At 41.8% G+C, this 22,404-nt stretch overlaps 1 protein-coding gene across 2 annotated transcripts in view; it reads left to right on the top strand.

Moving 5' to 3' along the window:
* NPAS2 (neuronal PAS domain protein 2) overlaps positions 1 to 22,404 on the top strand; it is a 104,138-nt gene that overhangs the window by 30,351 nt on the left and 51,383 nt on the right. For both annotated transcript variants that reach the window (XM_027641684.1, XM_027641678.1), the window contains exon 2: positions 21,541 to 21,594. In XM_027641684.1, coding sequence (XP_027497485.1) covers positions 21,541 to 21,594 — 54 coding nt within the window. The remainder of the gene's footprint in view (positions 1 to 21,540; positions 21,595 to 22,404) is intronic.

The following is a 22,404-nucleotide window of genomic DNA, read 5'->3' as shown; positions in this document are numbered from 1 at the left end:
TGTGCATATGAAGAGCTGGATGGTGACAGTAAGGCTGGACAGAGTTGGTGTGGGAGCACTCATTTGGACTGGGCAGTGGCGGCCGCCACGGTGGATAGAGAAGAGGGAAATTAAGCACTTCTGGAAACATTTTGGTTTGGAAACATTTATTTGGTTTGGAAACATTTCAGCCAATTGTTCAAGATAACATTATTTCTTTTAAAAAACCCCACAAAACCAAACAGAAGACCTTTGCATTTGTGTGACTTGAATTAGGTCTTAATACAATACTGTGTTCCTGTAAGTGTGTATCTCTGCTACCCTGCAGAAACAAAATGTATGTATTTGAGCTCTTTGTTGTGTTCTCTCTTTCTTGACATGTCTGTTGAGAGTAATTCTCCCTGATCTTCTAAAGTGTGATGAATGCACGTTAGCATTGCATAGCAGGCTAGGGGAAATTTAGGGGTAAAGGGAAAATAATTGCTTCTGTGACACCTTTGTCCTGCAGGAACCCAAAATTAAACAAATGTAAAATCCAGGGGAGGTGTGGGGAAGTGGTACAATGTCAAAGCACTTAGTTTCCTATTTCTTCTTGAGCTTTTTACTCTTCTGCTCTTTCTGTTAAGAACAAGTCATCTCTCAGATTTGTTTCTTTCTGAGAAGAGTCACATCTGCATTTATTTGTAGCTAAGGAGCATCCATCTTGGCTTAATCAGAGGATCTTAGAGTAATTCAAGTGTTACTTGGTCTCTGGTGCACAGATCACCTGTTTCAAATAGGCTTTTACCCCAGAGACAGACACCCAGAAGGAACTCAGGCCATGCTGCTTCTCCCCTGGCTTCGTTCTCTTCGTGTGCCCTTGGTGGCTGGCACAGAAGCCACAGACTGCTCTGAAATCCAAGGGCTTCCTTGCTCACCCTGCTGTGACACAGCCTTGTGATGGCAAGCAGGAGCAACATCTCCATAAGGTCCACACCCATGAATCACAGGCCTCTGAAAGCAGGACAGGCAAAGGGGGCTCACTCTTTCTCGTTTTGCTGTTTTCCTTAAAACTTCACAGTCCTCCAAAATGGGACAAAATACCTCATAATTCCACAGCTCTCCTGAGGTTGCATGTTCCAGTGATGGCATTTGCCACCCGTGACAGAGAAGATACAGGCAAGGGATGCAGTGCTTGGATTAGCTATTGCAGCAACCAGAGTGCTGAAGTTGCTTGTGCATGCTTAAATAATGACAATGCTGAGGATAGTGGAGAAGAGTCCCCCAGGAACAGAGCATGAACATTAATTATAGGGGGGAAAATATATTATTAACATCAGACAGCACACTACAGGAGATCCCAGTGTGACTATTAAAGGAAATTAATTACCACCTCTTTTTACCTTTCAGATCAACGTTTCTTTATAATGAGAATAATTCCTTCATTGTTACCACTAGTATTATCAACTGTAAGAGAATAATTTTCCTGGTATTCCATTCAGTCCTATTGTGCATCTGTATGTTTTGAAAATAAATACCTCCATTGGATGCATTGCATCCCCTTCAGGGGGAAGTTCTTCAGACTAGGCTCAGGCTCCGTAAAACAGAGAGATATGCTAAAACACTCATTCCTCTGCACTGATAAATGTGAAATAGCATTTTCTGTTTAAATTATTTTCCACGTAACCCAATCTTCTAAAATAGAGCATAAGGAGATACTCCTTTTTAGACTTCACAATCACTGTTTCCATATCCCAGCGTATTTTCCAAATATGTATTGCATGAACTCGCATGAGAAATTTTTGCTGGTAAAGTCAGAATTGAGGTCAAAACTGGACTCAAAGAAAGCTCATTACAACTTTAACATCTGTAATCCACCCTGAGGAGAGAAATGAATGCAGTGAGCAGGCTATGGATGCATTGTTTCCATTGTACTCTTGATTAACTTATAATTCACAAGTGAGGGAGTGTGAAGGAGACTACTGACTGATGGAAGGTCACCAATTCCAAGAGGAAATAAATGATATATAGGCATCCCATTCATCACTTCATTTGTGTAACAACATTTGGGATTCTGTCTCTCTAGAGTAAAGTCCATTTAAAATCTTTTAATATTTTTGCAAAGGCAAGTCTGGGGAGTTTGTGTAATCTTAGTAACAAAAGAACCGTATATAAAATCCACATCATCCCAGGGCAACTAGTGACTTTTTCCTTGAAGAGGGTGCTAATTCCCCAAATTCCTCATGATTGTCCTTGGATAGAGGCCAGTAATTATCATGATTCTTTCATTCCCATATGAAGATCTGCCATCACCCAATTATTTCTAGTGTAATAACAATCCTAAGCTTTGCTGTAAGGTTCACCTTTGCATTACAAGCAATGCCTGCTTCTTGGAAAATCCTTTATTACAGCTATGGATTTAATTACTGTCAGGTTCCCAAATTCTGGTATACAGTGAAGATACAGCATCAGTTACTCCCTTTCTTTGTAGAAAAGCAGATAGCCAAATATCTGCAAACATGCATCGGGCTCCAGAACCACTATCTCACTTTACCACATTGAAATGGATACAGTGAAACAGTAGCCAGTCTAAGCCTGGAAGCAGTAGGAAGAAATCAACATACTCCCCTTGTAAAGGCCCTAGAGAGTTTGATTTAAATAAGACTCAAAACTAGGAAGTGGTGGCTAATAAAGACATCAGGACTAGATGGAGAAAAGCCCTCTGCATATATCCCTATTTGTACGTCAGCTAAGTAATACCGTGGCAATAAGGCAGCCAGATATGAATGAAATGGCACTTCATTTTCTTCTACAGTTTATTGCAGAAATAATAAATACTGTGTTGCCCAGAGTCAAATTGATGTATGTGATCTTCTGTGTTTTTGGTGGCTAATAAGATTGCTTTGGAGCAGGTCAGTGCACATTCATACTTTCAATTGCTTGGGACAAAAGCAAACTAAGTGTACCATGAAAAATGTCATCATATAACATGGCATCCAAAAGATGATGTATGTCATTACTGTGATATTTTTATTATGCCTCAGAGAAAACCCATTTTAATGCACAGCTGCAAAAAGAACCACAGTTCTTAGGGCAAAAAAGACACACTAAACAGTGTGGACTAGTATTTTCTATCACATAAACTGGCAGAACTGCAAAAATGCATGAGATGGGACATAAGCTGCATCTTTCTGAGTGTTTTGGGTTGTTGTTTTTTTTTTTCCAGTGGTAAATTTGAATTGAATTAAGTCCTAATGCTGGATTTTGTATTAATGCATATTTGGAAAGACTGAATTACTAGATAAGGAAACAACAGAAAGCTATGTCATGTCTGCAGAATGAGTGTGGAGGAATCAAGACACAATATTAAAATAAATTCTTAAACTGCAGAGATTTCCTTTGTTCATCCTACTACACAACAAATATGATGCTCAGTATGACAAAAAAATGTCTTAGGCCAAATTCTGTCTCTGTGACACCTACAGCTTGCAGTGTGACTGGAGCTATGCTGAGTGGGCAGACTCCTCACCCAAACCATGACTCCACATTAGCAGGAAACTTCTTTATAAAAAAAGCAACTGCTGTGCTTCGTCATTACAGCTCCACTTCAGTGACTCTGTGTGTAGTGCTGGATCACAATTCCAGGTCGGTTTTACAGAGCTTTAGCTCCACACGTTTCTAAGGTCTTACTGTTGTTTCTCACCGATGTGAGTGAGAACAGAGCCTGGCCTCATTAACCATTCCAGCTGACGTACTGGAGGATACCATAGGAAAGTGGTATTTCCCCCATACCACACCTGGATGGGGCAATGCTGCTGGAGGAGGTGGAATACAGCAGGTGTCTTTGAACGCATGTTAAGAACAACGGCTCAAAGATTTGGTTTGTGGTGATTAGGTTTTGAGAGAGAAGGAGAAGCAGCCTGTCTTCTGAAACATGACACAAATCTTCAGTCTTTATTTGAACATCTCTTTGGGATGACAACCTATGATTCTACTTTCTGTTTTTTAGGGTTGCTTTTTTTTTCCTTCCTATGGTTTCCGCATGACAGCGTCCGCTTCAGTCTGTAGTTTAATTCCTCGGGAGTAGACTAGTGAAGCAAAAGTGCCTGCATCTGTGAAAAGGATAATAGAGGAGAAGGGGTCAGAGAACCTCTGTTTCCCAGGGAGCTTTCTTAATGTACCTCACCACTGACTCAAAGATACATTGCAATCCATGGCATAATCAGGGCAGTTCCTAGCAGCACCTGGATTTTCTTTCAAGGTTTCTTATCCAAGCTTTGCCCAGTCTGCTATTGCTTATCTTTGCAATTGAAAATCATCCTAGCAGCCGGGGTATTTGAATGTAACACAAAATAGTTGAAAGCTAGCTATGAATATAGAAGCTGTACTAGCTGTTGAGGGATTTATTAACTTTTTTTTCTGGGTAATGGGCAAGTTAGAACCTTTCGATATTTCAGAAAGAGAGCGGAAAATACCCCTGAGGACAGGCTGCCTAAGCTCTGATCCTGTATCTAAAGTCCAGTATCAATGTTTCTTCTCAAGAACAAAGTAATTCATTCAGCTAAAAGAGAGTGAGTTTGACTTTGAAAATTAAAATCAATGCTTTAATTCAATACACATACAATTACCAGCTGTCAAATGGCATGTAATGCACTTTTACTGAAAAAATCAACAGCACAAAAGACCAGAAAGGAGGCTTTGACAAATGTTAGGATTCTCATAATGATTTTTTTGTGTTTGTTTTTGAAAGCAAGACTGCAAAGTTAAGCGCTGTAGATGATAGGGCATTATGCAGAGGATGTAAAAGGACCAATGGTGTTTTTCAGAACACATATCACTGCTCTCTGTAATGCTCTGTGTCACAAATATATGATGATTAGCTATTTATCAGTATGAAAGCACATCATAAAACATTCTGCATATCATTGAGTTTCTAATAGTCTGTGTCACTGTGAAGATTAATACATTAAGTCAGTCCACACAACTTCATGAAATACATTTCTTAGCCAAGATTTGTGTTGGGTTTGGCAAATGGAGGATGAAACACTGATGAAATGGGAACATCTACTTTTGTTGACTAGTCTGTGGAATAACACATTTGTTTTTCCACTCAGGGGGTAATAAGAATGCCCCTGGTACTGCTGTCAGCTTCCAAAATACCTCACCTTCCTGTTCTACTACTACAGCCCTCCTTAGTCTATATTTTGGGCCATGGCTTACCTATATTGAACCCCTCCAGATCTTTATGCCATGTGAAGGCATGCTAAAGACCAGTACTGCATATTAAGGTCAGTATTTTCAATTTTGGATGTCAAGGGATCAGCAGTTAAATCTATATTTACCCATCTGACTAACTACCTTTCCAAGCATCAACATGTCCTTCAATTCCAGTGATTTATCACTACCTGTGTTTCTACTTGTACTTCTCCAGAGCTCTGCTGTGTCTAAGGATACCCTGAAAATCCTATTTTATGTAAAAGATAACCAATGTGATTACTGTTTCTGAAAACAAACAAACAAAGAAACAAATCAACCTTAACATTACAAAAGGAGAATTGTTTGAAATCACATAAGACCTCTGAAAATCCATCCACATAATAAGACATCTAAATATACTGCCATCACTAGTTCAAAACCCTGTGTTTGAAAATGTTGCCCTGAGCCCACTCAGAAATACATGTTTTAGAATTAGATGAATGATGAATCCAAGGGAAATATAACCTTCTCAGGTTAGAAAGTGACTGATGACACCCATCCCCAGTTTAGGGGGGAAGGTGGAAGTTCATTTAGACTGATTTATTAATGTTTTGTCCGGAGTCAGTAAGATACTTGATAATTAATGGCACAGAAATATGAGTTCAGCTGAAATCCTTCATAAATTAAAAGTATTTAATTTAATAGTAATTTAGAGGATTTTGCAAAGTGCCAGAGCAAGTTAACTGCATTTGCAGAGGAAGCAAGATTGAGAGAACTGTCTCCTGGACTGATGCAAGTAATGTATCTTTATAGCCATGTGGATCAGAATTCAGTACGAGTATTACTATCCTTCACATCAATATTTCCATGAAGAGAGAGAAAGAAAATATATCAGGAAAACTGTTTTCTCACACTTTACTCCTTGCTCTTTAGCTGCCTAAAAATTTACTGTGTGCTTCAGATTATAGTTTAAGACTTCTCATTATTTCAGGAAAATGTCAGTTTTAAAATAGCTTAGAACAAGACAGTGGACCAACTGAAGCACAGCTGCAACGGTGTTGCAGTTAATTCCTGTAAAATATTTCTGAGTGATAAAGAGATAAGAGCAAATCTTAGGAACGCCAGCTTTTTAATGGCTTTCAGTTCCAGCTTCCCGCGACTGACAATAGCTTAAACCCTTTTGGATACCTAAGCAGTGGCAGTCAGACGCCAATTCCTCATGGCCAACACGTACATCAGGCTTTAGCTCTTGTAGCAGCACTCACATGCTTCCAGATATCCAACTCCAAAGCACAAGACATTATTTAAGGCAATGCAGAGCCTCTGACTCAGGCACTGGATCCAGTACAACAGAGGGGTGTGGGAATGGTGTACGCTTGTGTGGGAGGAAGGCAACAGAGTGCCATGATCCCCTGAGTGGTTTCACTTGAGAGGAGAAGGTCCCGGAGAAGTGCCATGAACAGAGGGGGAAGCAGGACAGGGAGAGGCTATTGCTGCCCAAGGGACAGAAAGCCTATAACTGGGTCCCCAACATGCACATCTTAGCCCTATCGGCTCCCAGATTTTGGACCAAGATAGCTTTTTTCAAAAAAAAACCAGGTCAGTTGGACATTAATGGAGCAACATTGAAAAGGGTGGGTGACCTAGACAGACCCCACTGTGCACTGTGAAAGTGCTTTTTGAATTTTCTGTGCAATTTTCCCAGGTAATAATTTTTTTTGGTAATATGGAGCATTTCACTTAGGAAAGGTAGGTTTTATTTTTTCCTACCCCATGTCCTTGAGAGTGAGGTGGTTAGAAACAGCAAGGTGATAATTTTCAAAGAGAGAGCTAAAGGGCTGGGGCTGAGATTTGGATGAGGATCTCCCTTTTTTCTCATGCCCATTTGAAAAGTCCTTCTCTGCTTTGGGGGATTTGAGTGACTCCCTGCTGCAGATTTTAGGACTGGAACATGTTCAGTCGTGGTCAGAGAGGATAAAGTGTACTTAACTCTCTGCTTTTTAGGTGTTCTAGATTGGCACAGGCTGAAAGGTTTAGAATTCTGAAGTTTACACATTCACAAAGTCTTGGTGTTCTAATTTAACATTATGTACTTTTTTCACTTCAAGTAGGAAACAATAGGAACAAGTAGAATAGTTTTCTTTTGAAGTATCTAAAGGGAGTAGGATGAGGGGAGGGGAAAATCACCCACAGGGAACCTAATATTTTTCTGTTTAAAAGCAAAAATCTCCGGATGCGAATGTCCCCAAAATAGTGTGGCAGTAGGATAAGGTATAAATTTTTCAAAGTGAAGTGCCACAACATCAAATTTTTTACTACCTTTGGCACAGTTTCTATAAATTAATGCCTTTTTTTTGTATGGACACTAAATTTGCTACAATTTCTATAGCCACCCTTGAGACTCCTTTAAACCCACTGAACAAGGAGCAGCAATAGCATTTCTGCAACCAAACATCCCAATCCATCCAGTGACAACAGAATTTTTCCTAGGGTCCCCAAAACTGCATTTGGGATCCCTCTTTTTGTGTGGATATTAGAAATAGGGCATGAGGCTTTCCCTTTTCTCCTCATCTCAACCCATAGCCCTGCGATTTTCCTCTCCCAGCTGCTTCACGTGAGGTTGTGAGCCAGAGGACCCCACCCGACCCCAGTCTCAGCTCCCTGCCAATTGCTTCTATTTCTTTCCTCTTTCACTTTTTCCTTTCCCTCCGCCTAAACTGAGCTGCCGTACATAAACTTTTTTTGTTGACACTGGGTAAATATGTAAACTAGCAGACCTATAGTGAGCTGCACTGATGCTTAGCTACTTCTCTATGGTCAGATTAGATAATACTTAAAGAGCTGCAGTCACAGTACTGGCTACAGAATAGATAGGATGTAAAATACCTTACTTTCTGCAGGATGGTTAATCCAGATTTTTTAGATTAACTTCAAAATTCATGGTGCATTGATGGTTCAAGTCCTGTTTTTCCATATGTGGTGCTCCAGTAATGGCCATGGCACTGTGAAATAAAATGTGATTCAGCATGAGTTGAGGTCTAGAATTATGTCAGGTTTCTTCCTCTGCTAGGTTTTACACTGGTAATTACGAAAGATAGGTAACAGTGCGCCACAACTGATGCCCTTTGGGACACAGGCACACACTTAGTGTGCGTGTATGAATATTTGACACAGATGGCAAATAAAATAGCAAGTTAACTTGACATTCTGACAGCAAATTTTCTTTCAAGTGGAAAGGGAAAATGCACATTCAGAATGGAAAGCAGCACCCATCACAACCAAAAGGTACTTTCCTACCAATATCATTTGGCACAGAAGAGAGATTATTTTGCAGTCCTAACTCGTGCAGTCCATAAGCACAGAGTGAATCAGCACATCAGTATTTCGCTGTGGTTTTCAGACTGTCTGTATTCCTTTTCAAAGTTAATATCTGGCAGAGGCATAATTTCATCTTTCGCTGTGGGGCTTTTAGTGACTTCTCTGTTTCTAAAATGCCGCAGTTCAGTGAATATGCTAAAATCTCAGTGCACTTTATACTCCGTGGACTGTATCCTTCATTTAGCCCGTGTTCAAGAGGACATTAGCCTGACACTTCATAAAATCTCTGCTTCTTTTCGGTCAATAGGGAGAGTTTAATGTATAGTATGAAATAGAAAGATGTTGGTGAATGAATAAAAATATAAACAAAAGCAGTTATAGTTCTTTCATTCCCCCATTTCATGAGTTTAAAGCTGTCTTTATGCTAATCAGAGACGGATCACTGGAATGCACTATGGATTAAAAAATGGAGTTTTTCAATTTATTTCCTTGTGTATCGTCCTTAGGAGGATATCTGAATTCTGGAGCAAGATCAGTTCTAATTGATTTGAAATAATCAAATTCCAGACCGACTGTATATTGATTAATTATTTCAGACTGCATTTAAATTGAATGTACAGCTTACACTGTAAACTTGTGTTCTTCGGGATCCCACTTTTCAAGTCACAGCTATATAAAGGGATGGCTGAATTGGGGTTTATACCCAGAGGACCCAGGGAGAGCAAGGCTAGCTGCCTTGCAAGCTCGCCATGCAGCACCGTCACACACGTCATGTAAGACAGCAGTGTTTCACCACAAAAATAGAACATTTATCAGTTATGGTTGAGGAGGCAAAAACCTCCCTATAAAATTCAGACAAAATCCCCTGAGAATGTTGAAGCCAATAGCAGAAAAAGGGACATGAGGTGTAGTAAGAACTGACGAATTAGAGAATTTCCCATGCAGGAAAGTGATCGCCCCTTAAAGCTGACCTTCTGCTGGAGAACAATTATGCAGAGATTTTTCTTGCTTTGGTACTGGTTTTGGGTTTGTTGCTCCATGTCTTATTTTTTAGTCATGCTGACTCATAATAGTTACCATTACCTAAAATAAAGAACAGGAAACGCTATAGGCTTGGTACAGTAAATGTTTGAACTTTCAAAACATTTTGTTTTTCAAATCACTGTATTCCCAGTAGCACAGCAAAAATCATTTGCTTTAATGCAATTGCTAATAATGATGATATCAACACAAACCTCTGTTTGTTCATGTGTTAAGCTCATTGAATAAAGAAGCTTATCATTTATCTGTGTAGAAGCTTTTAATTAGTTTTCTGAATTTACTCCAGAGATTAATGGGTAGATGATATTCAATATATGCTTTATTGTTTTAATTTCTTTATTGAGATATCTGAATTTGTATGCTCTTCTCTCTTTGATCCTTTCTCTCTCTCTCTCTCTCTCTCTCTCTCTCTGTTAGTATCTGTAAAATATTTGGCTGCAAACAGACTCATAAAAAAAATTCCACTAGGCCATTGCATCTGGGTGGTGGTGGGTGATTTATAACTTAGGACGCAGCAGCAAAATCCACTCTATCAGGGATTATAAACTGTACTCAGAAAACACCATTTATACTGGTGTCACTTGCTGGCACTTTTCAAGATTTCCAGTAGTCATTTGGGGAGGTGCCTTTTCCTGCTCAGATGGGATTAATAGTTTGTGAACTCAGGCGTATCTTTTTTATTGAGATTTCTTTTGACCTTTTCCCCCAGCTACCACCTTTTCCCCTGGCCCTAGCCATCAACCCCTGTTGGCCACCACAGCATGGCTCCTGCCACCCCTCAGTCTCCTGCTCGCCTGTGGACTGCTCTAGTATGACAGAGCCATCCTGTACAACTACCTGGTCTCCTCCATCTGACAGGTCTCTGTTTCATGTGGGTCTCATCCTCTGCCTATTCACAAGGTCACATGGTCTTGTTGAAGTCCACATGGGGACCTAGAATGGATGAAGCTAAGCCCTTGAGCTGTTTAGGAAAAGAACTTTAAATCTGTACTTCCAAGGGTGCAGTGGTGTCAGTGACTTCCCTGATGGCAGCCAATATCCACAGGCAACTGCCATTCTGGTGCAGGGGCTGTGCCTTCTTGCCAAGAAGGGAAATTGAGCCGAAGCTTTATCATTCATCTTTGCTTTTCCTAATTTCCTGTGTCTTGGGAGAAGGTGCACCTTCAAAGTGCAGTAAAAGCGAATAGAAACCCTAAGTAAACAGTGTGTCATTTTTATTAAAAATAGTGCCCTGTGTAAATATAAAGTTCAACATTATGGTTTTGTTGGCCCAGTAGGAGAAGGATTAAAAATGCTCATTAATGGGATTTAAAAGTAGGAGTTCAGTTATATTAGCTACAAAAATATAATTGTCATAATTAAGATTGCAAAGCACTAACGAAGCTGTTTAATAATTATCCTTTTTCCTTAGAGATTCATTTTGTAAAACCTGATTTGAATTTTATATCACGCTGGAGGAACTTTGTCATTGTAAAAATGGGAACCACTGGTGGAATGGAGGGGCTGAGAACAGCGGTACTTTGCACATCGGTGGGGATGTGCCAGCACCACAGCTGGGGCACAGCTCACTCTGAGACAGGAGGGACTCAAGGGCATGAACATTTGAGATGGCACAAAATACAGGTGCAGCCTTGGTCTGATGCTGTCTGAACTCTTGGCAGGTTTATGGACTCAGACACGAAACTAGGAGGCGGCAGCTGGAGAGTATTCGTCCCCAAAGTGTCATGCAACCAGGCAGGTTGGGTGTCTCTAGCCTTACTATGTCTTTAGCCTCAGTGATGTCCAGGCAGACCCTGATCTGACTGCAGCCTCCTGCCTTGTTCTGGTCAGAAACAACCTTAAAACTCCATGGGCTATGTTACCTGCAAGGGAGACAGAAAGCCATACAGAGCAATAGTCTGTAGGGTTACAGGCTTGCAGGGTCCTTTCTGAGAAGAGAGAGACAGCAAGTTCTCAAAATTAAATGACAACAAATTGTCCATTTAAAAATATCTCCCCCAAACAGCTTTTCATGATTCATCTCCCCAGATGATTAAATATTTAGTTCTGCTGACAGGAGTATGATAGTTACTATAGAGCAGAAAATTCAGTGCGATGTGTGAGTTATAAGCAGATATGTTATCAAGCTGTTAACACAAAAGTGATGGGATTATTGGTGTTGATATCTGTATTTATTTCTGTAATATTGTATAGGGATTTTTTTTCCTGTACAGCAGCAGATTGAGGCCACAGCTTTGTTTCTTGCTCGGGGCAGAGAAGTTGTTGCTTCTTGCAGTCTCTCTGCAGGGACATTTTCTCCCACGACTCCCATCTCCAGCCCCCATCAATGGCAGAGTAGCTGAGCATGCATGGGTGTCACCATGCTGCGATGGTCATGAGGATGAGGAAGGCCAAGGAGAGCACTCACTGCCCAGCTCAAGTTGTGATCTGCTCCTTGGAGCTTGGCACTCCAGTACTTGCTCGTTAAAGAAGCAAACAAATCCCACCCAGTCAGGGAGAAGGCAAGGACTCTGAGAGAGGAGGGTCCTTCACCCTAAGTCCTGTTTAATGGAGAGGGAGATGCCACATCAGGATAGGAACCTAAAACTAGAAGGAAATTGGGTTTCATGTTTAGTTTCTGCTTTCCTGCTGAAATCTTCACAGAAACATGTAGCCTCTTTATTTCAGCATCTTATGTATGGAGGGGATGATCCAGCTGGTGTAAAATTGTGACAGTTATTTGACTTGTATTGTAAAAAATTTAGAATTTCTTTCTGGAGCAAAATTTTCTGCTGTTAGCAGAATTACTCCCAGACCCAGAGCTTTTAAAAGAAGAGTAATTTGGTTATTTGAGAGCTGAGCATAAGCACTTAACAAACAAACAAGTGGGGGGAATGAGACCAACCTATGTCAGCTCCTGAACATCTTGCTTTACATTCCAGTGCGACCACAGCCTGTTTAATTGTATGGAAAGAATTAAAATTATCTTGTCAAGACTATTGCTGCCAGAAAACAAAGAGAACGACTGACAACAGTCCCATTGAAAAAGACTGATTTTCTGCTTGTGTTGATGATTCCCAGGTAGTTCATGCCAAACAAAATAACGATCCTGTGTTTTTGACAAATAAATCTTTATAGTATTATACTTGCATATTCTGCCAGTTTTCCTGTATCAGCTGAACATTTGACCATGAGAAGATCATAGGTCAGATGTTATATTATTCTACTTATTTGTAGAAGCAAATTAACAGATTCTTACAGCTGAGAATACTTTATAACCAAGACCCTTTTCAAAGGAAGATTTCAGAGCTAATATTTGCAAAATAATCTGTGCAGCTCTACCTCCACATTTAGACCTGGATTTTGCAAAGATACACATACATGAGGGACTTTTTATAGCAGCATAGAGTTAAGCACATGTTAAAGTCTTTGTAGATTCAGGACTTCTGATACTATGAGGATTAAAGTTTTATAAATACCTAAAACAGATTAAGAACATGAGAAGTAGAGAGAGAAGAAAAACAGGTTTAACAGTCAAGGGCTGTTCTGATGAAAGGCATTTTTCTTCCTTTTTTTTTTTTTTTTTTTGCTAATTCTATCATAAAGTGAGTATTTTTTAAAATCAATATCTATAAATGGCGTGACAAACACCTGACATCCAGACAAAGTCAAGATATGTGTGTCACATTCTTTTTTCCTAGAGAGCAACTTTATAAAGTAGGAGAGATGTCAGTGTAGGGGAGACAGTGCACAAGCTATTTCTAGCATAGAGATGAAAAGCATAACAAAATAGATTTCAAGAACATATATCATTTAGGAGCTAATTCAGGGGCACTGATTTGTTTAGGTTATTTCCAGTGGTAGCCAGCTCAGTAGATCTAGAATCACAGTACAGTTCAGGTTGGAAAGGACTTCAGAGGTTTCTAATCCAACCTCCTGCTCAAAGCAGGGCCAGCTTTGAGGTTAGACCAGGCTGCTCAGGATTTTGCCAAGTCAGGTCTTGAAAGCCTGCAAGGATGGGGATGGCACAGCCCCTCCAGGCAGCCTGCTCCACTGCCTTGCTGTCCTCATGGAGGAAAGTTTCTCCCTCTTCTTTAAACATATGGCCATTATTTCTGACTCTCCCATCCTATACCGCTATGAGAAGTCCGGCTCTTGTTCCTCATTGACCCCTTCTAGGCAATTCTTGTCTATTTCTTGTCCAAACTAAGCCATCCTAGCTTCACCAGCCCCTTCGCATGAGGCAAGTTCTCCAGCCTCCACCAGAGCTTTCTTCTGTTAATCTATCTCTTCTGTCCTAGAAAGCCCCAAACCAGTCACATTACTCTACATATGGTATAACAAGTGCTGAGTGAAGGAACGTAATCCCTTCCCTTGATCAGGGTCTGTTCCTCTCCATGCAGCCAGGGTGCTGTTGGCCATCCTTGTCCCCATGGCACACCACTGGCTCATGTACAACATGCTGCTTGCTGCCTGCCAGGACTCTCAGGGCCTTTCCTGCTCCCTGGTCAGTCCGTCCTTAGCGCGTATCAGAGTGCAAGGCTCTTTATTCCCAGGTGCAGGACTTTGCAGTTGTCCCCATTGAATTTCATGAGGATTCATGTCTGTCCTTTACTCCAGCCTCTTAGTCTCCCCCATAATGACAGCCTTGCCTTTGAGCATGAAGCCAGGGTGAATGTTATCCACTGCTCTCTCCCCATCCACAGATCCTGTCATTTCATCATAGCAGGCAGTCAGGTTACTTTTGGTAAATCCACGCTGGCTGTTTCTGATCACCTTCTCCTCCATGTGCCCAGAGATGTGCTCTAACAGGACTCACTTCATGATTTGTTAGGGACTAAAGTGAGGCTGGCTGGCCTGTTACTCCCCACAACACTCTTATGGCCTTTTTTGAAGACCAGAATTTGCCTTTCTCCAGACATAAGGGGCCTCCCCCATCTCCACAACCTCTCAAAGATGAGAGAGATCAGCCTAGCAAGGACACCAGCAGGTCCCCCAGCATCCAAAGAGGCAGGTAGTCAATCCCCATTGACTTATGTGGGTCAACTTCCCTCAAGCTTCCTCAAGTTCCCTGAGTTGATCCTCACCTGTTGCTGCTGCTTCTGCTCCTCCCTGCCCCTGACTCCAACACAGAGGTCTGGGAGACCTTGCTGGTGAAGACTGCTGCAAAGAAGGCATCAGTACCTCAGCATTCTCTGTTTTTCTGTCACTAATTTACCTCCCCACACACCCCCAGTACTGCAGCAGTCCCACACTGTCCTTATTCAACCTTTTCCTACTGATGTAGCAGCAGAAGCTCTTCTTGTTGCCCTTGACATGCCTTGCAGGCGTCAACTTTAGGTGAGCTTTGGCTTTCCTGCCACCATGTCTACATACCCTGTAAAGTCAATACAGAAAGACAGTACCTCCGCCAGGTGATTTACCATCCCTTGCCACTTTGCTTATGCATAAGCTTTGACAAATATTTGGCTGTGCACAAGCTAGTAATAACTAAGCATTTAGCTGCCCTGTGCCTCAGTTTTGTTGACAAATGTCAGGTGCTGTCATGCAGGGATGCAGGGGTCTGAGCCACCTCGTGCGCTCCATGACAAGCCCAGATGCTTCGTCTCCATGGCTCATACAGAAGGCGAGAGGGCTGCCAGCAGACCACTGCAGTCACATCCTCCTCTGTTCGTCACACGCAGAGATGTTACCAAACTGACCTACTTTCCCCATCCGCCCACGGAAGGCTAATCCTGTTTAGCATTGCTGGAAGGGGACGGGCACGCGGAGAAGGGCTCTGAGTTATACAGATGGCAGTCTTTGCTGATTAATGTTAGTTTAATTTGTTTGCCTTTCTGTTTCCAGCCGTGCGAGGGGAGAGCAGAGAAGCGGTTGAACACAGGGATTCACTTAACCTGTTCACTGAAGTCTGAATAGCTTTAGTCATTCAGTAGTAATAGTAGCAATAAGGAAGATAATGAGCATTCATATACTGGTCTTCATCAGAGATCCAAGCGCTGCACAAACTTTACACGTTGGTCACAAGAGAGATAGAAAGAGGCCTCTCACTTAGCCCGGTCGCTCTCCAGCACGGTGCTGCTAACATCAGCCATCTCACTCCTCACTTAAACTGATGAGAACTACAGCACTTCTACACAGGCATTGCAGGCTGCACACCCCAAAATTCAGCCAGCACCAGGGGGAAGCTGAGGGGGAAAGCTGTCTAACAGCACAGGCCATAGGTGCAAGGTTTCCGACATGCAGAAAATAATACCTCTTCCCACTAAACAGAAATACTGTAAAGAATAAAACCAGAATATGCTCTGAGCCTGTACTTCATCATAATCTCGTAATACTCAGCTCCATTACCTGTGAGCATCTTCCTGTCATCCCCAGTTCAGAAGAACGGAGCATTAATTTATGTCAAATTCCATTATTTTCATTGTCTGCATGTGGATTATTTTTAATGTCTGTTTTGCTTTAAGCCTGTTACTATCTGAAGATTCATTGTACACATGTGTACATATGTAAAACATGGAGCAGTCCATGAGGTTCATGAAGTCCAATATTTTCTCAAAAAGTTTTCTTCTTTTTTTTTTGGGAAGCCTCTAAACAACCTCTTCCTTAGGGTAAACAAACTGTAGTAACCTATTAAATGCAGGAAGACTATACTACACACTGTCAGGCCAGAATAGGTAAGTCTAAAGGTATATAGGTAGCTCTAAAGCTGAACACTTACGATGCTACTGGATTTTTCCTTTACTCCTCAATCCAGTAATTCCCATAACACTCTCAGCATTATGTGACCCATGGTAACTTCAGACTGTCATTTCCCCACTGAAAAGTCACATAACTTTCAGAAATAACAATGTTTATCATCAGGAAAGTGATTTTTCACTATCTTTTCTGAAGTTTTCTTAAGGCTACTCTGTTTACGTTTTGATAAATTATTTTTATTGATATGGGTGGGAATGCACTGTACTATGGACTCCAGCATGTTCTTGTAACAGTTGGTAGGAACCTGTTGATTCGTTCTGATTTGTGTTTATACAAATTCTTCTGCTGTGTGTTCATGCCATAGCCTTCATGGTGGGATATCCAAGTGCTTCATCCACATCACAGAAACTTGGAACAAGGCATTTAAAATGGTCAGCTGGTCACTTCTTGCCTGTCACCATATGACCTTTCCTGCAGCTTCCCATTTGCTAATCTTTCTCTTTGCCTCCCAACAAGGCTTGGAAGGGAAATACTTTACTTGCTGGCATGGTTCATTTCAGAGCTCTGCTTAGCTGAGACAAAGCAGGTAGAGCTGCTATCCACAGAGGTGCTTCCCAGCATGAACACCCATGGGACACCACCACTGACCAACCACAGTGCCTATCAGACCTTGTTCATCGTGCCAGGCTGGGGACCTGGCAGTGGAGCCAGCACAGTGACCAAGCCACGCTGTCCCCTATGCTACTGTGTGTCCAGAAACTGTGCCCTGGCTCATGTCCAGAGACTGTACTCCCTTTTGGTGCCTTCTTACTATGTCTTGGAACTATTCGCTATACACAGGATGCCATGCATGGTTGCATCTGGCCTTTAACTCCTGAACCCCACCAAACATACCCATGTGTCTCCTTCATAATGCTGAGCTCTTCGCTGGCCTTATTCCTTGCCTTCGAAGAGGGGACAGGAGTAGCTCCCTGTTGATGCAGCACAGAAGCAACACTGAGCAGAGATGGGCCCTGGCGGCTGAGCAATGTGTCTGGAAGGTACATGTCTACCCTACACTCTGTTGTTCTTTTCCTTCAGCTTTTACAAGGGCGACAGTTGTTGCGAAGGTCAGAAGGTAATTCAAGATGTTTCATTCCAGTTTTTCGTCCAGTTTTCCACACAACCCTTGCCCATCCTCTGTATTTGAGAGGGTTGTTCTCCAAGAGCAGTATTATCGTCTTCACTTAGGATGGTTGTATTGTACCAGCATCCTAAGTGGTCTAAGGGTGAGGCCTAAGGTCTAAAGCTCAGGTACATCTGTAGTGGGTGGGAAGCAGCAGCAGGGTATGGTGGGAACCCCCCCTCTCCCCAGGGCTGAGCATACCCTGTACAGGACAAGTGGTTGAATACCCAAGCAGGCTGATGGTGTGGTGGAGGCAAACACCCCACCCTACCAGAGAGGAAAGGGGACAAAAAGCCTATTTTTTTGTTTGGGCTGCCTGGCATAAGGGCCAGAGGAGCACAAGCATTGTGATTTCTCACCGGGCTTCCCCAGGCACATCCCAGGACCTCTGAGAGAAGTTTACATCTCTGATTTAATTCAACTGAGTTAAACAACTGTGATTAAAAATTCTCATTAAATATCAGGTTGATTTGTAGGAACTATTAGTTGGCCTTGTGGCAAGTTAGTGGGAAATCAACAGCTGATTACTTACATTTGAATGTGTATAGCATGTCCTTATGAGCAGTAGGACAGAAAGGAGAGAAACCAACCTCACCAGCACAGAAGAGTAGTAGTTTAGCTCACTAAAATAAATGTTTCTAGCACAGGATAAGGTGATCAGTGCTAGATGAATTTTTATAGTGCAAGCCCCGTGTCCACTGGGAATAGACTGTATCAAACATGTGCAACCTTTCTTCTGAAGCAGGCTGGTGCTCTACCTGAACTACTTCTTTCCCAAGCAACTATTCGTTGTATGAATGTGGTGGGGATGTTTGTGCTATAATTCTCCTTCTAATAACTAAGCCAGGGGTACATGGTTAACAGTTTTAGCCAGTCTTTTGTTTCCAGAATGCCACTCTTCCCCACTTGTAGGTATGCATCTTTCTGTATGTTTGTCTGAGTACACCCCTGATGGGAGTATGTGAGCTTTCTCCTCCTTTTTCCGTGTGGTTTCCATCTTTTTGAGCTATCGTCACTCCTTGATGATAACGATGTTACAGTGAAGCTCCAATATAACTGTCACTGTTAAATACTCTGTCAGCAGGAGTTGCGTCATGTGATGTTGTTACCCATAGGTTTACAAATTGTCTTTGTTAGCATGAAAGGATTCTTCAAATTTTGAGAAATTCTTAGGCCACTTTTTTTTTTATGTCACCTCTCTGAAGGGGAGCTATGGCACAGAGCCATAGTGTTTACTGCCTGCCTCCATCATTGCCGTGAGCTGGAATTTCCTCCTAAACCAGGCACTGACAGGGATGAGACAGTAGATTTCTGGTTTGCAATTAGGGACCTTCCCAGCTGAGGGACTAGGAGGATAACATAAAGCAAGCAGGTTCCACTAAGCACGTATTTAAGCTCTATGCCATGGGTTTCTCCATCAAGGTGTAAGCCAGCTTCTGGTGTGGCTCAGGAGAGGGATGGCAATATCAGTTCGCAACACTAGTGTACTCTGATGTATCTATTTTATTGAGAACAGTTTTAATCTCGTATGGTACATATGTACTGGCAAACCCTGTTAGCAATGCTTATGATGCTCTTGAAATTTTGCCATGTGAGCAAACAGAAGCAAAATGACAATTAGAAATTGTCTCACACTAGCAACAGCACAGCAGGTCCAGAATTTCATGTCAGTCAGTGAGAAACCTTGTTTAATGGAAGCTGGCCATGAGTTGCTTTACAGATATAGCCATATCCTTGGCAAAACAGACCACTTAGATCTGTTGCTCTCTCTCAAGAGAAGAGGCTTCCTGGCAGTGTAATTTCTTGATGGTTTACAGGGTACAGCTGTAGGAAGACCCTTTCCATTAGGTACATTGTGCTTCTCCTTAACAGCTGGACCTGAGCAACACTGATGCTGACTGCCTCACCCCTTCCCATCCTTCCTCACAGCCACTCAGGGCTCTTGTCCCCCTATTTCTGCTTTCTGTTGGGAAACCAGAGGAGGCCGCAGTGCAGCAGAGGAAGACCTTTAGGGATTCAGGGAGAGCAACTTCTTTTGCTGGCACTGCCCATTTTGCTTGTAATACCCTAGATTCAATAGGGGTGCATGCTACAGGGCATTTTGTGCTGTGCTGTGAGGGTGGTGAGGCACAGAAACAGGTTGCCCAGGGAGGTTGTGGATGCCCCAGCCCTGGCAGTATTCAAGGCCAGATTGGTAAGGCCTTGAGCAACCTGGTCTAGTGGGAGGTGTACCCCCCCACCCCGTTGGAACTAGGGGATCTTTAAGGTCCCTTCCTTTAAAGAAGGGACCGTAACATTCTATGATTTTGAGTGAAGGTTTAGCAATGAAAGACTGCAAAATCCTAAATGCTAACCCTTACCGTATTAGCAATGCCTTCTGTATTCTTGAATAGCATGTGTGAACATTTCAGTTGCAATAAGCGATCAAATAACAACAAAACTGAATATTGTCGCTACATTTTAGCCTCAATTAGTTGAAAACACACTTGTTGGGATAGCAGTCATTACGGAACTGAACAAATAAGCACCTAAAGTATTTGTTAAACACTGATAAATAAAATTTAGCTGGGCCTATAAATTTTCCTGTTCCAAAATATAGATTATGATATGGCTGACTTGGCTGTTTTGCAAGTCCAAATAAATAGCTGAAAAAAAAATCTAAAAACTACATGATATTATTTGTTATTTTGTTCTGTATAATAGAATTCAGCAACTTAAATTTGCCAGTTATTACTAAAAAACCCAGTCCTTTGGCCTTCATATTTCCTCTTTATGCTTGTCCATCAATGAGCTGAATGCCGTGAAGTAGTAGCTTTATCCTCCAATCAGTGACCCCCAGCTTTAATTCCTCATAACTCATTTGATAAAAAGTTACAGGGTAGTTTTGTTTCTTAGCTAACTCTTGAGTAACGACCAGGCTGCTTTAAGAGAACTAGTAGTGGAAGGAATTTATCCACTGTTCTTGCTATCAGTAAGTTTTCACTCCTGTTTCTTCATAAAATATTCTTTAAACAGGCAAATTTATCTGTGACTCATATGTGGAAAATAACATGGGCTTAAATAAAGCCAAGCAATTAACTTCCCTCCTCCCCCCTCCAGTTTTATTCATGTCTTACGTGTTGAGGACTCATTAAATGAGAAACATTGATTGCTGAAAAGGAATGTTATCATTGCCTGTCATTACACCGCTGCTTTGAAAATGACACTTTGATAATATCCAGGGTTTGTACCAGCATTTTGCTGCTGTTACAGAAAATATTTTTGTGGGATGCAGCACCGTGTGGCTTTTGTACCCAACATGGGTGCCATGAGAGGCTGCAGCAGCACAGAGCTTCTTTCTCAACCTGAAGTGGTTACAGCTGAAGTATCACTTTTTTTATAAGGCCCTGGAGCAAAGGAGAGTGGGCAGTGTACTGGTGACAAGTGTTTCTGAGGCACTCAGCCTTTAGCAGGACCACTCTTATATTTTTCCCTTTGCCTTGCCTACACAAATTTACTTAATTTACCGTTTTTTACTCTGTGGCTTTATGGACACACCTTGTGCTCAGAGTACTTTCTCTTTACAGCTCAAACTGGTGGAGCAATTGGACTACAAAACTGACCGCAGGTCACCACATTCTGGTGGGATTTATGAGGAGACTTTGAATTTTGGGTGTAATTCAGTAGAGTTACTACCATCCCCTTTGGCTTTGGGAAAGGGCCCACAGAGGAGGAGGACAAAGAACCTCCCAATAGGAAGATCTCCCTTGGGAGTCAAAGGCGTCAGTGATGCTGACTCTTGCAGTGGAGATTGTTTTGGGGGGAATGTGGGAACACTGAAAATGCCTTTTCAATTTGGACAGGCCCCAGGGTTCATTCAGCCTACAGGTTTGCAAAGAGTTACCTCCATATGAAAAAATCGCAAAGAAGTGGCTGGTTTTGTGCTGTGTGATGCACTCTGTGGTGCCTGGGAGCCTTGATCCCTGACTAAAGCCCCTAAGGCTAGCGTAATGCTCAGGAATAACATTACCCACAATAGATGTTTCCTAAAATCAGGGACTGTGGCATAAAGCACTGCTGACACATTTATCTGACCTGGATATCATCACTCTGTTATTAAAATGAAATAGAGCGACTGTGAGATTAACCTGCAAGTAGAGCTAACAAAATGACAATTCATAATGATTCTCACATTCCTTCAACAGAAAAAACTGCTTAGACAATCTAATGGATGAAGATGAGAAAGACAGAGCAAAGAGGTGAGCACCTTTTCTTTTATAATTCTCTGTGATGAGCTTTATACCATTTGTTGCTGCAGAAGCTGTTTTATCCATAATCAATTAATCAAAGAGAGAGAGAGTAAAATACTGTCAAGCACAACTTGAAAAACTGCCATCTCACAGACTCCTACTCTTGGCTGCCCTGTAAGAAGAAAATAATGTAGCAGTGTTTCCTGTGGAAAATTTTAAAAAGCCAAGGCATTGATCGTTTTCTTCACATTACTGCAGAACATCAGAACTGAAGCACCAGCAACGTACTCCTGCCTCTATAATACATCATCTGAGCTTTCCAAGTGTACAAAAATGTGTTGTTTTTTTTTTTAATACATTTTGCAAAAGAAAAAGAACTGAAAGAGTGTGTGGGGGTTTCCTATTAGGATGGTCCTTTATTCATCAGTGCCTATCTCACAGTAATGAAAACACCCAGAAGTTACCTTCAGAGCAGAGAAAGACCATGAAAAGTCAGCCCTAAACTGGCACAAACCTATATTCACTCATATCCTGCACTCAGTCAAGTCCTGGTTGGCGGGAATTTGTTGTAAACCCTTTGTGGGGAGAGAAAAGGGGTGTTTCAAGGCAGAAGACCTGTGGCAATAAAACTCTTAATAACTGTCAGAGCTGACTGACATCTGCAGAAAAGCAGTTTGGAAGCATTCGAGGTTATCAATGCCGCAGCCTGCAGTTTAATTACTTTAGAGAGGGCTGTGGGTTGCCCACATTTTTCCCCTTGGTTCCCTCTAATGAGAGTATTTCCAGTCCAGGCACAAGCAGTTGATCCAGTTTCATCTC

Source organism: Corapipo altera, unplaced genomic scaffold (assembly GCF_003945725.1).
Source record: "Corapipo altera isolate COAL_440 unplaced genomic scaffold, ASM394572v1 0, whole genome shotgun sequence".
Taxonomy (NCBI): domain Eukaryota; kingdom Metazoa; phylum Chordata; class Aves; order Passeriformes; family Pipridae; genus Corapipo; species Corapipo altera.
The sequence above is the reverse complement of the archived record's forward strand: the minus strand, read 5'-3'. Positions and strand labels throughout refer to the sequence as shown.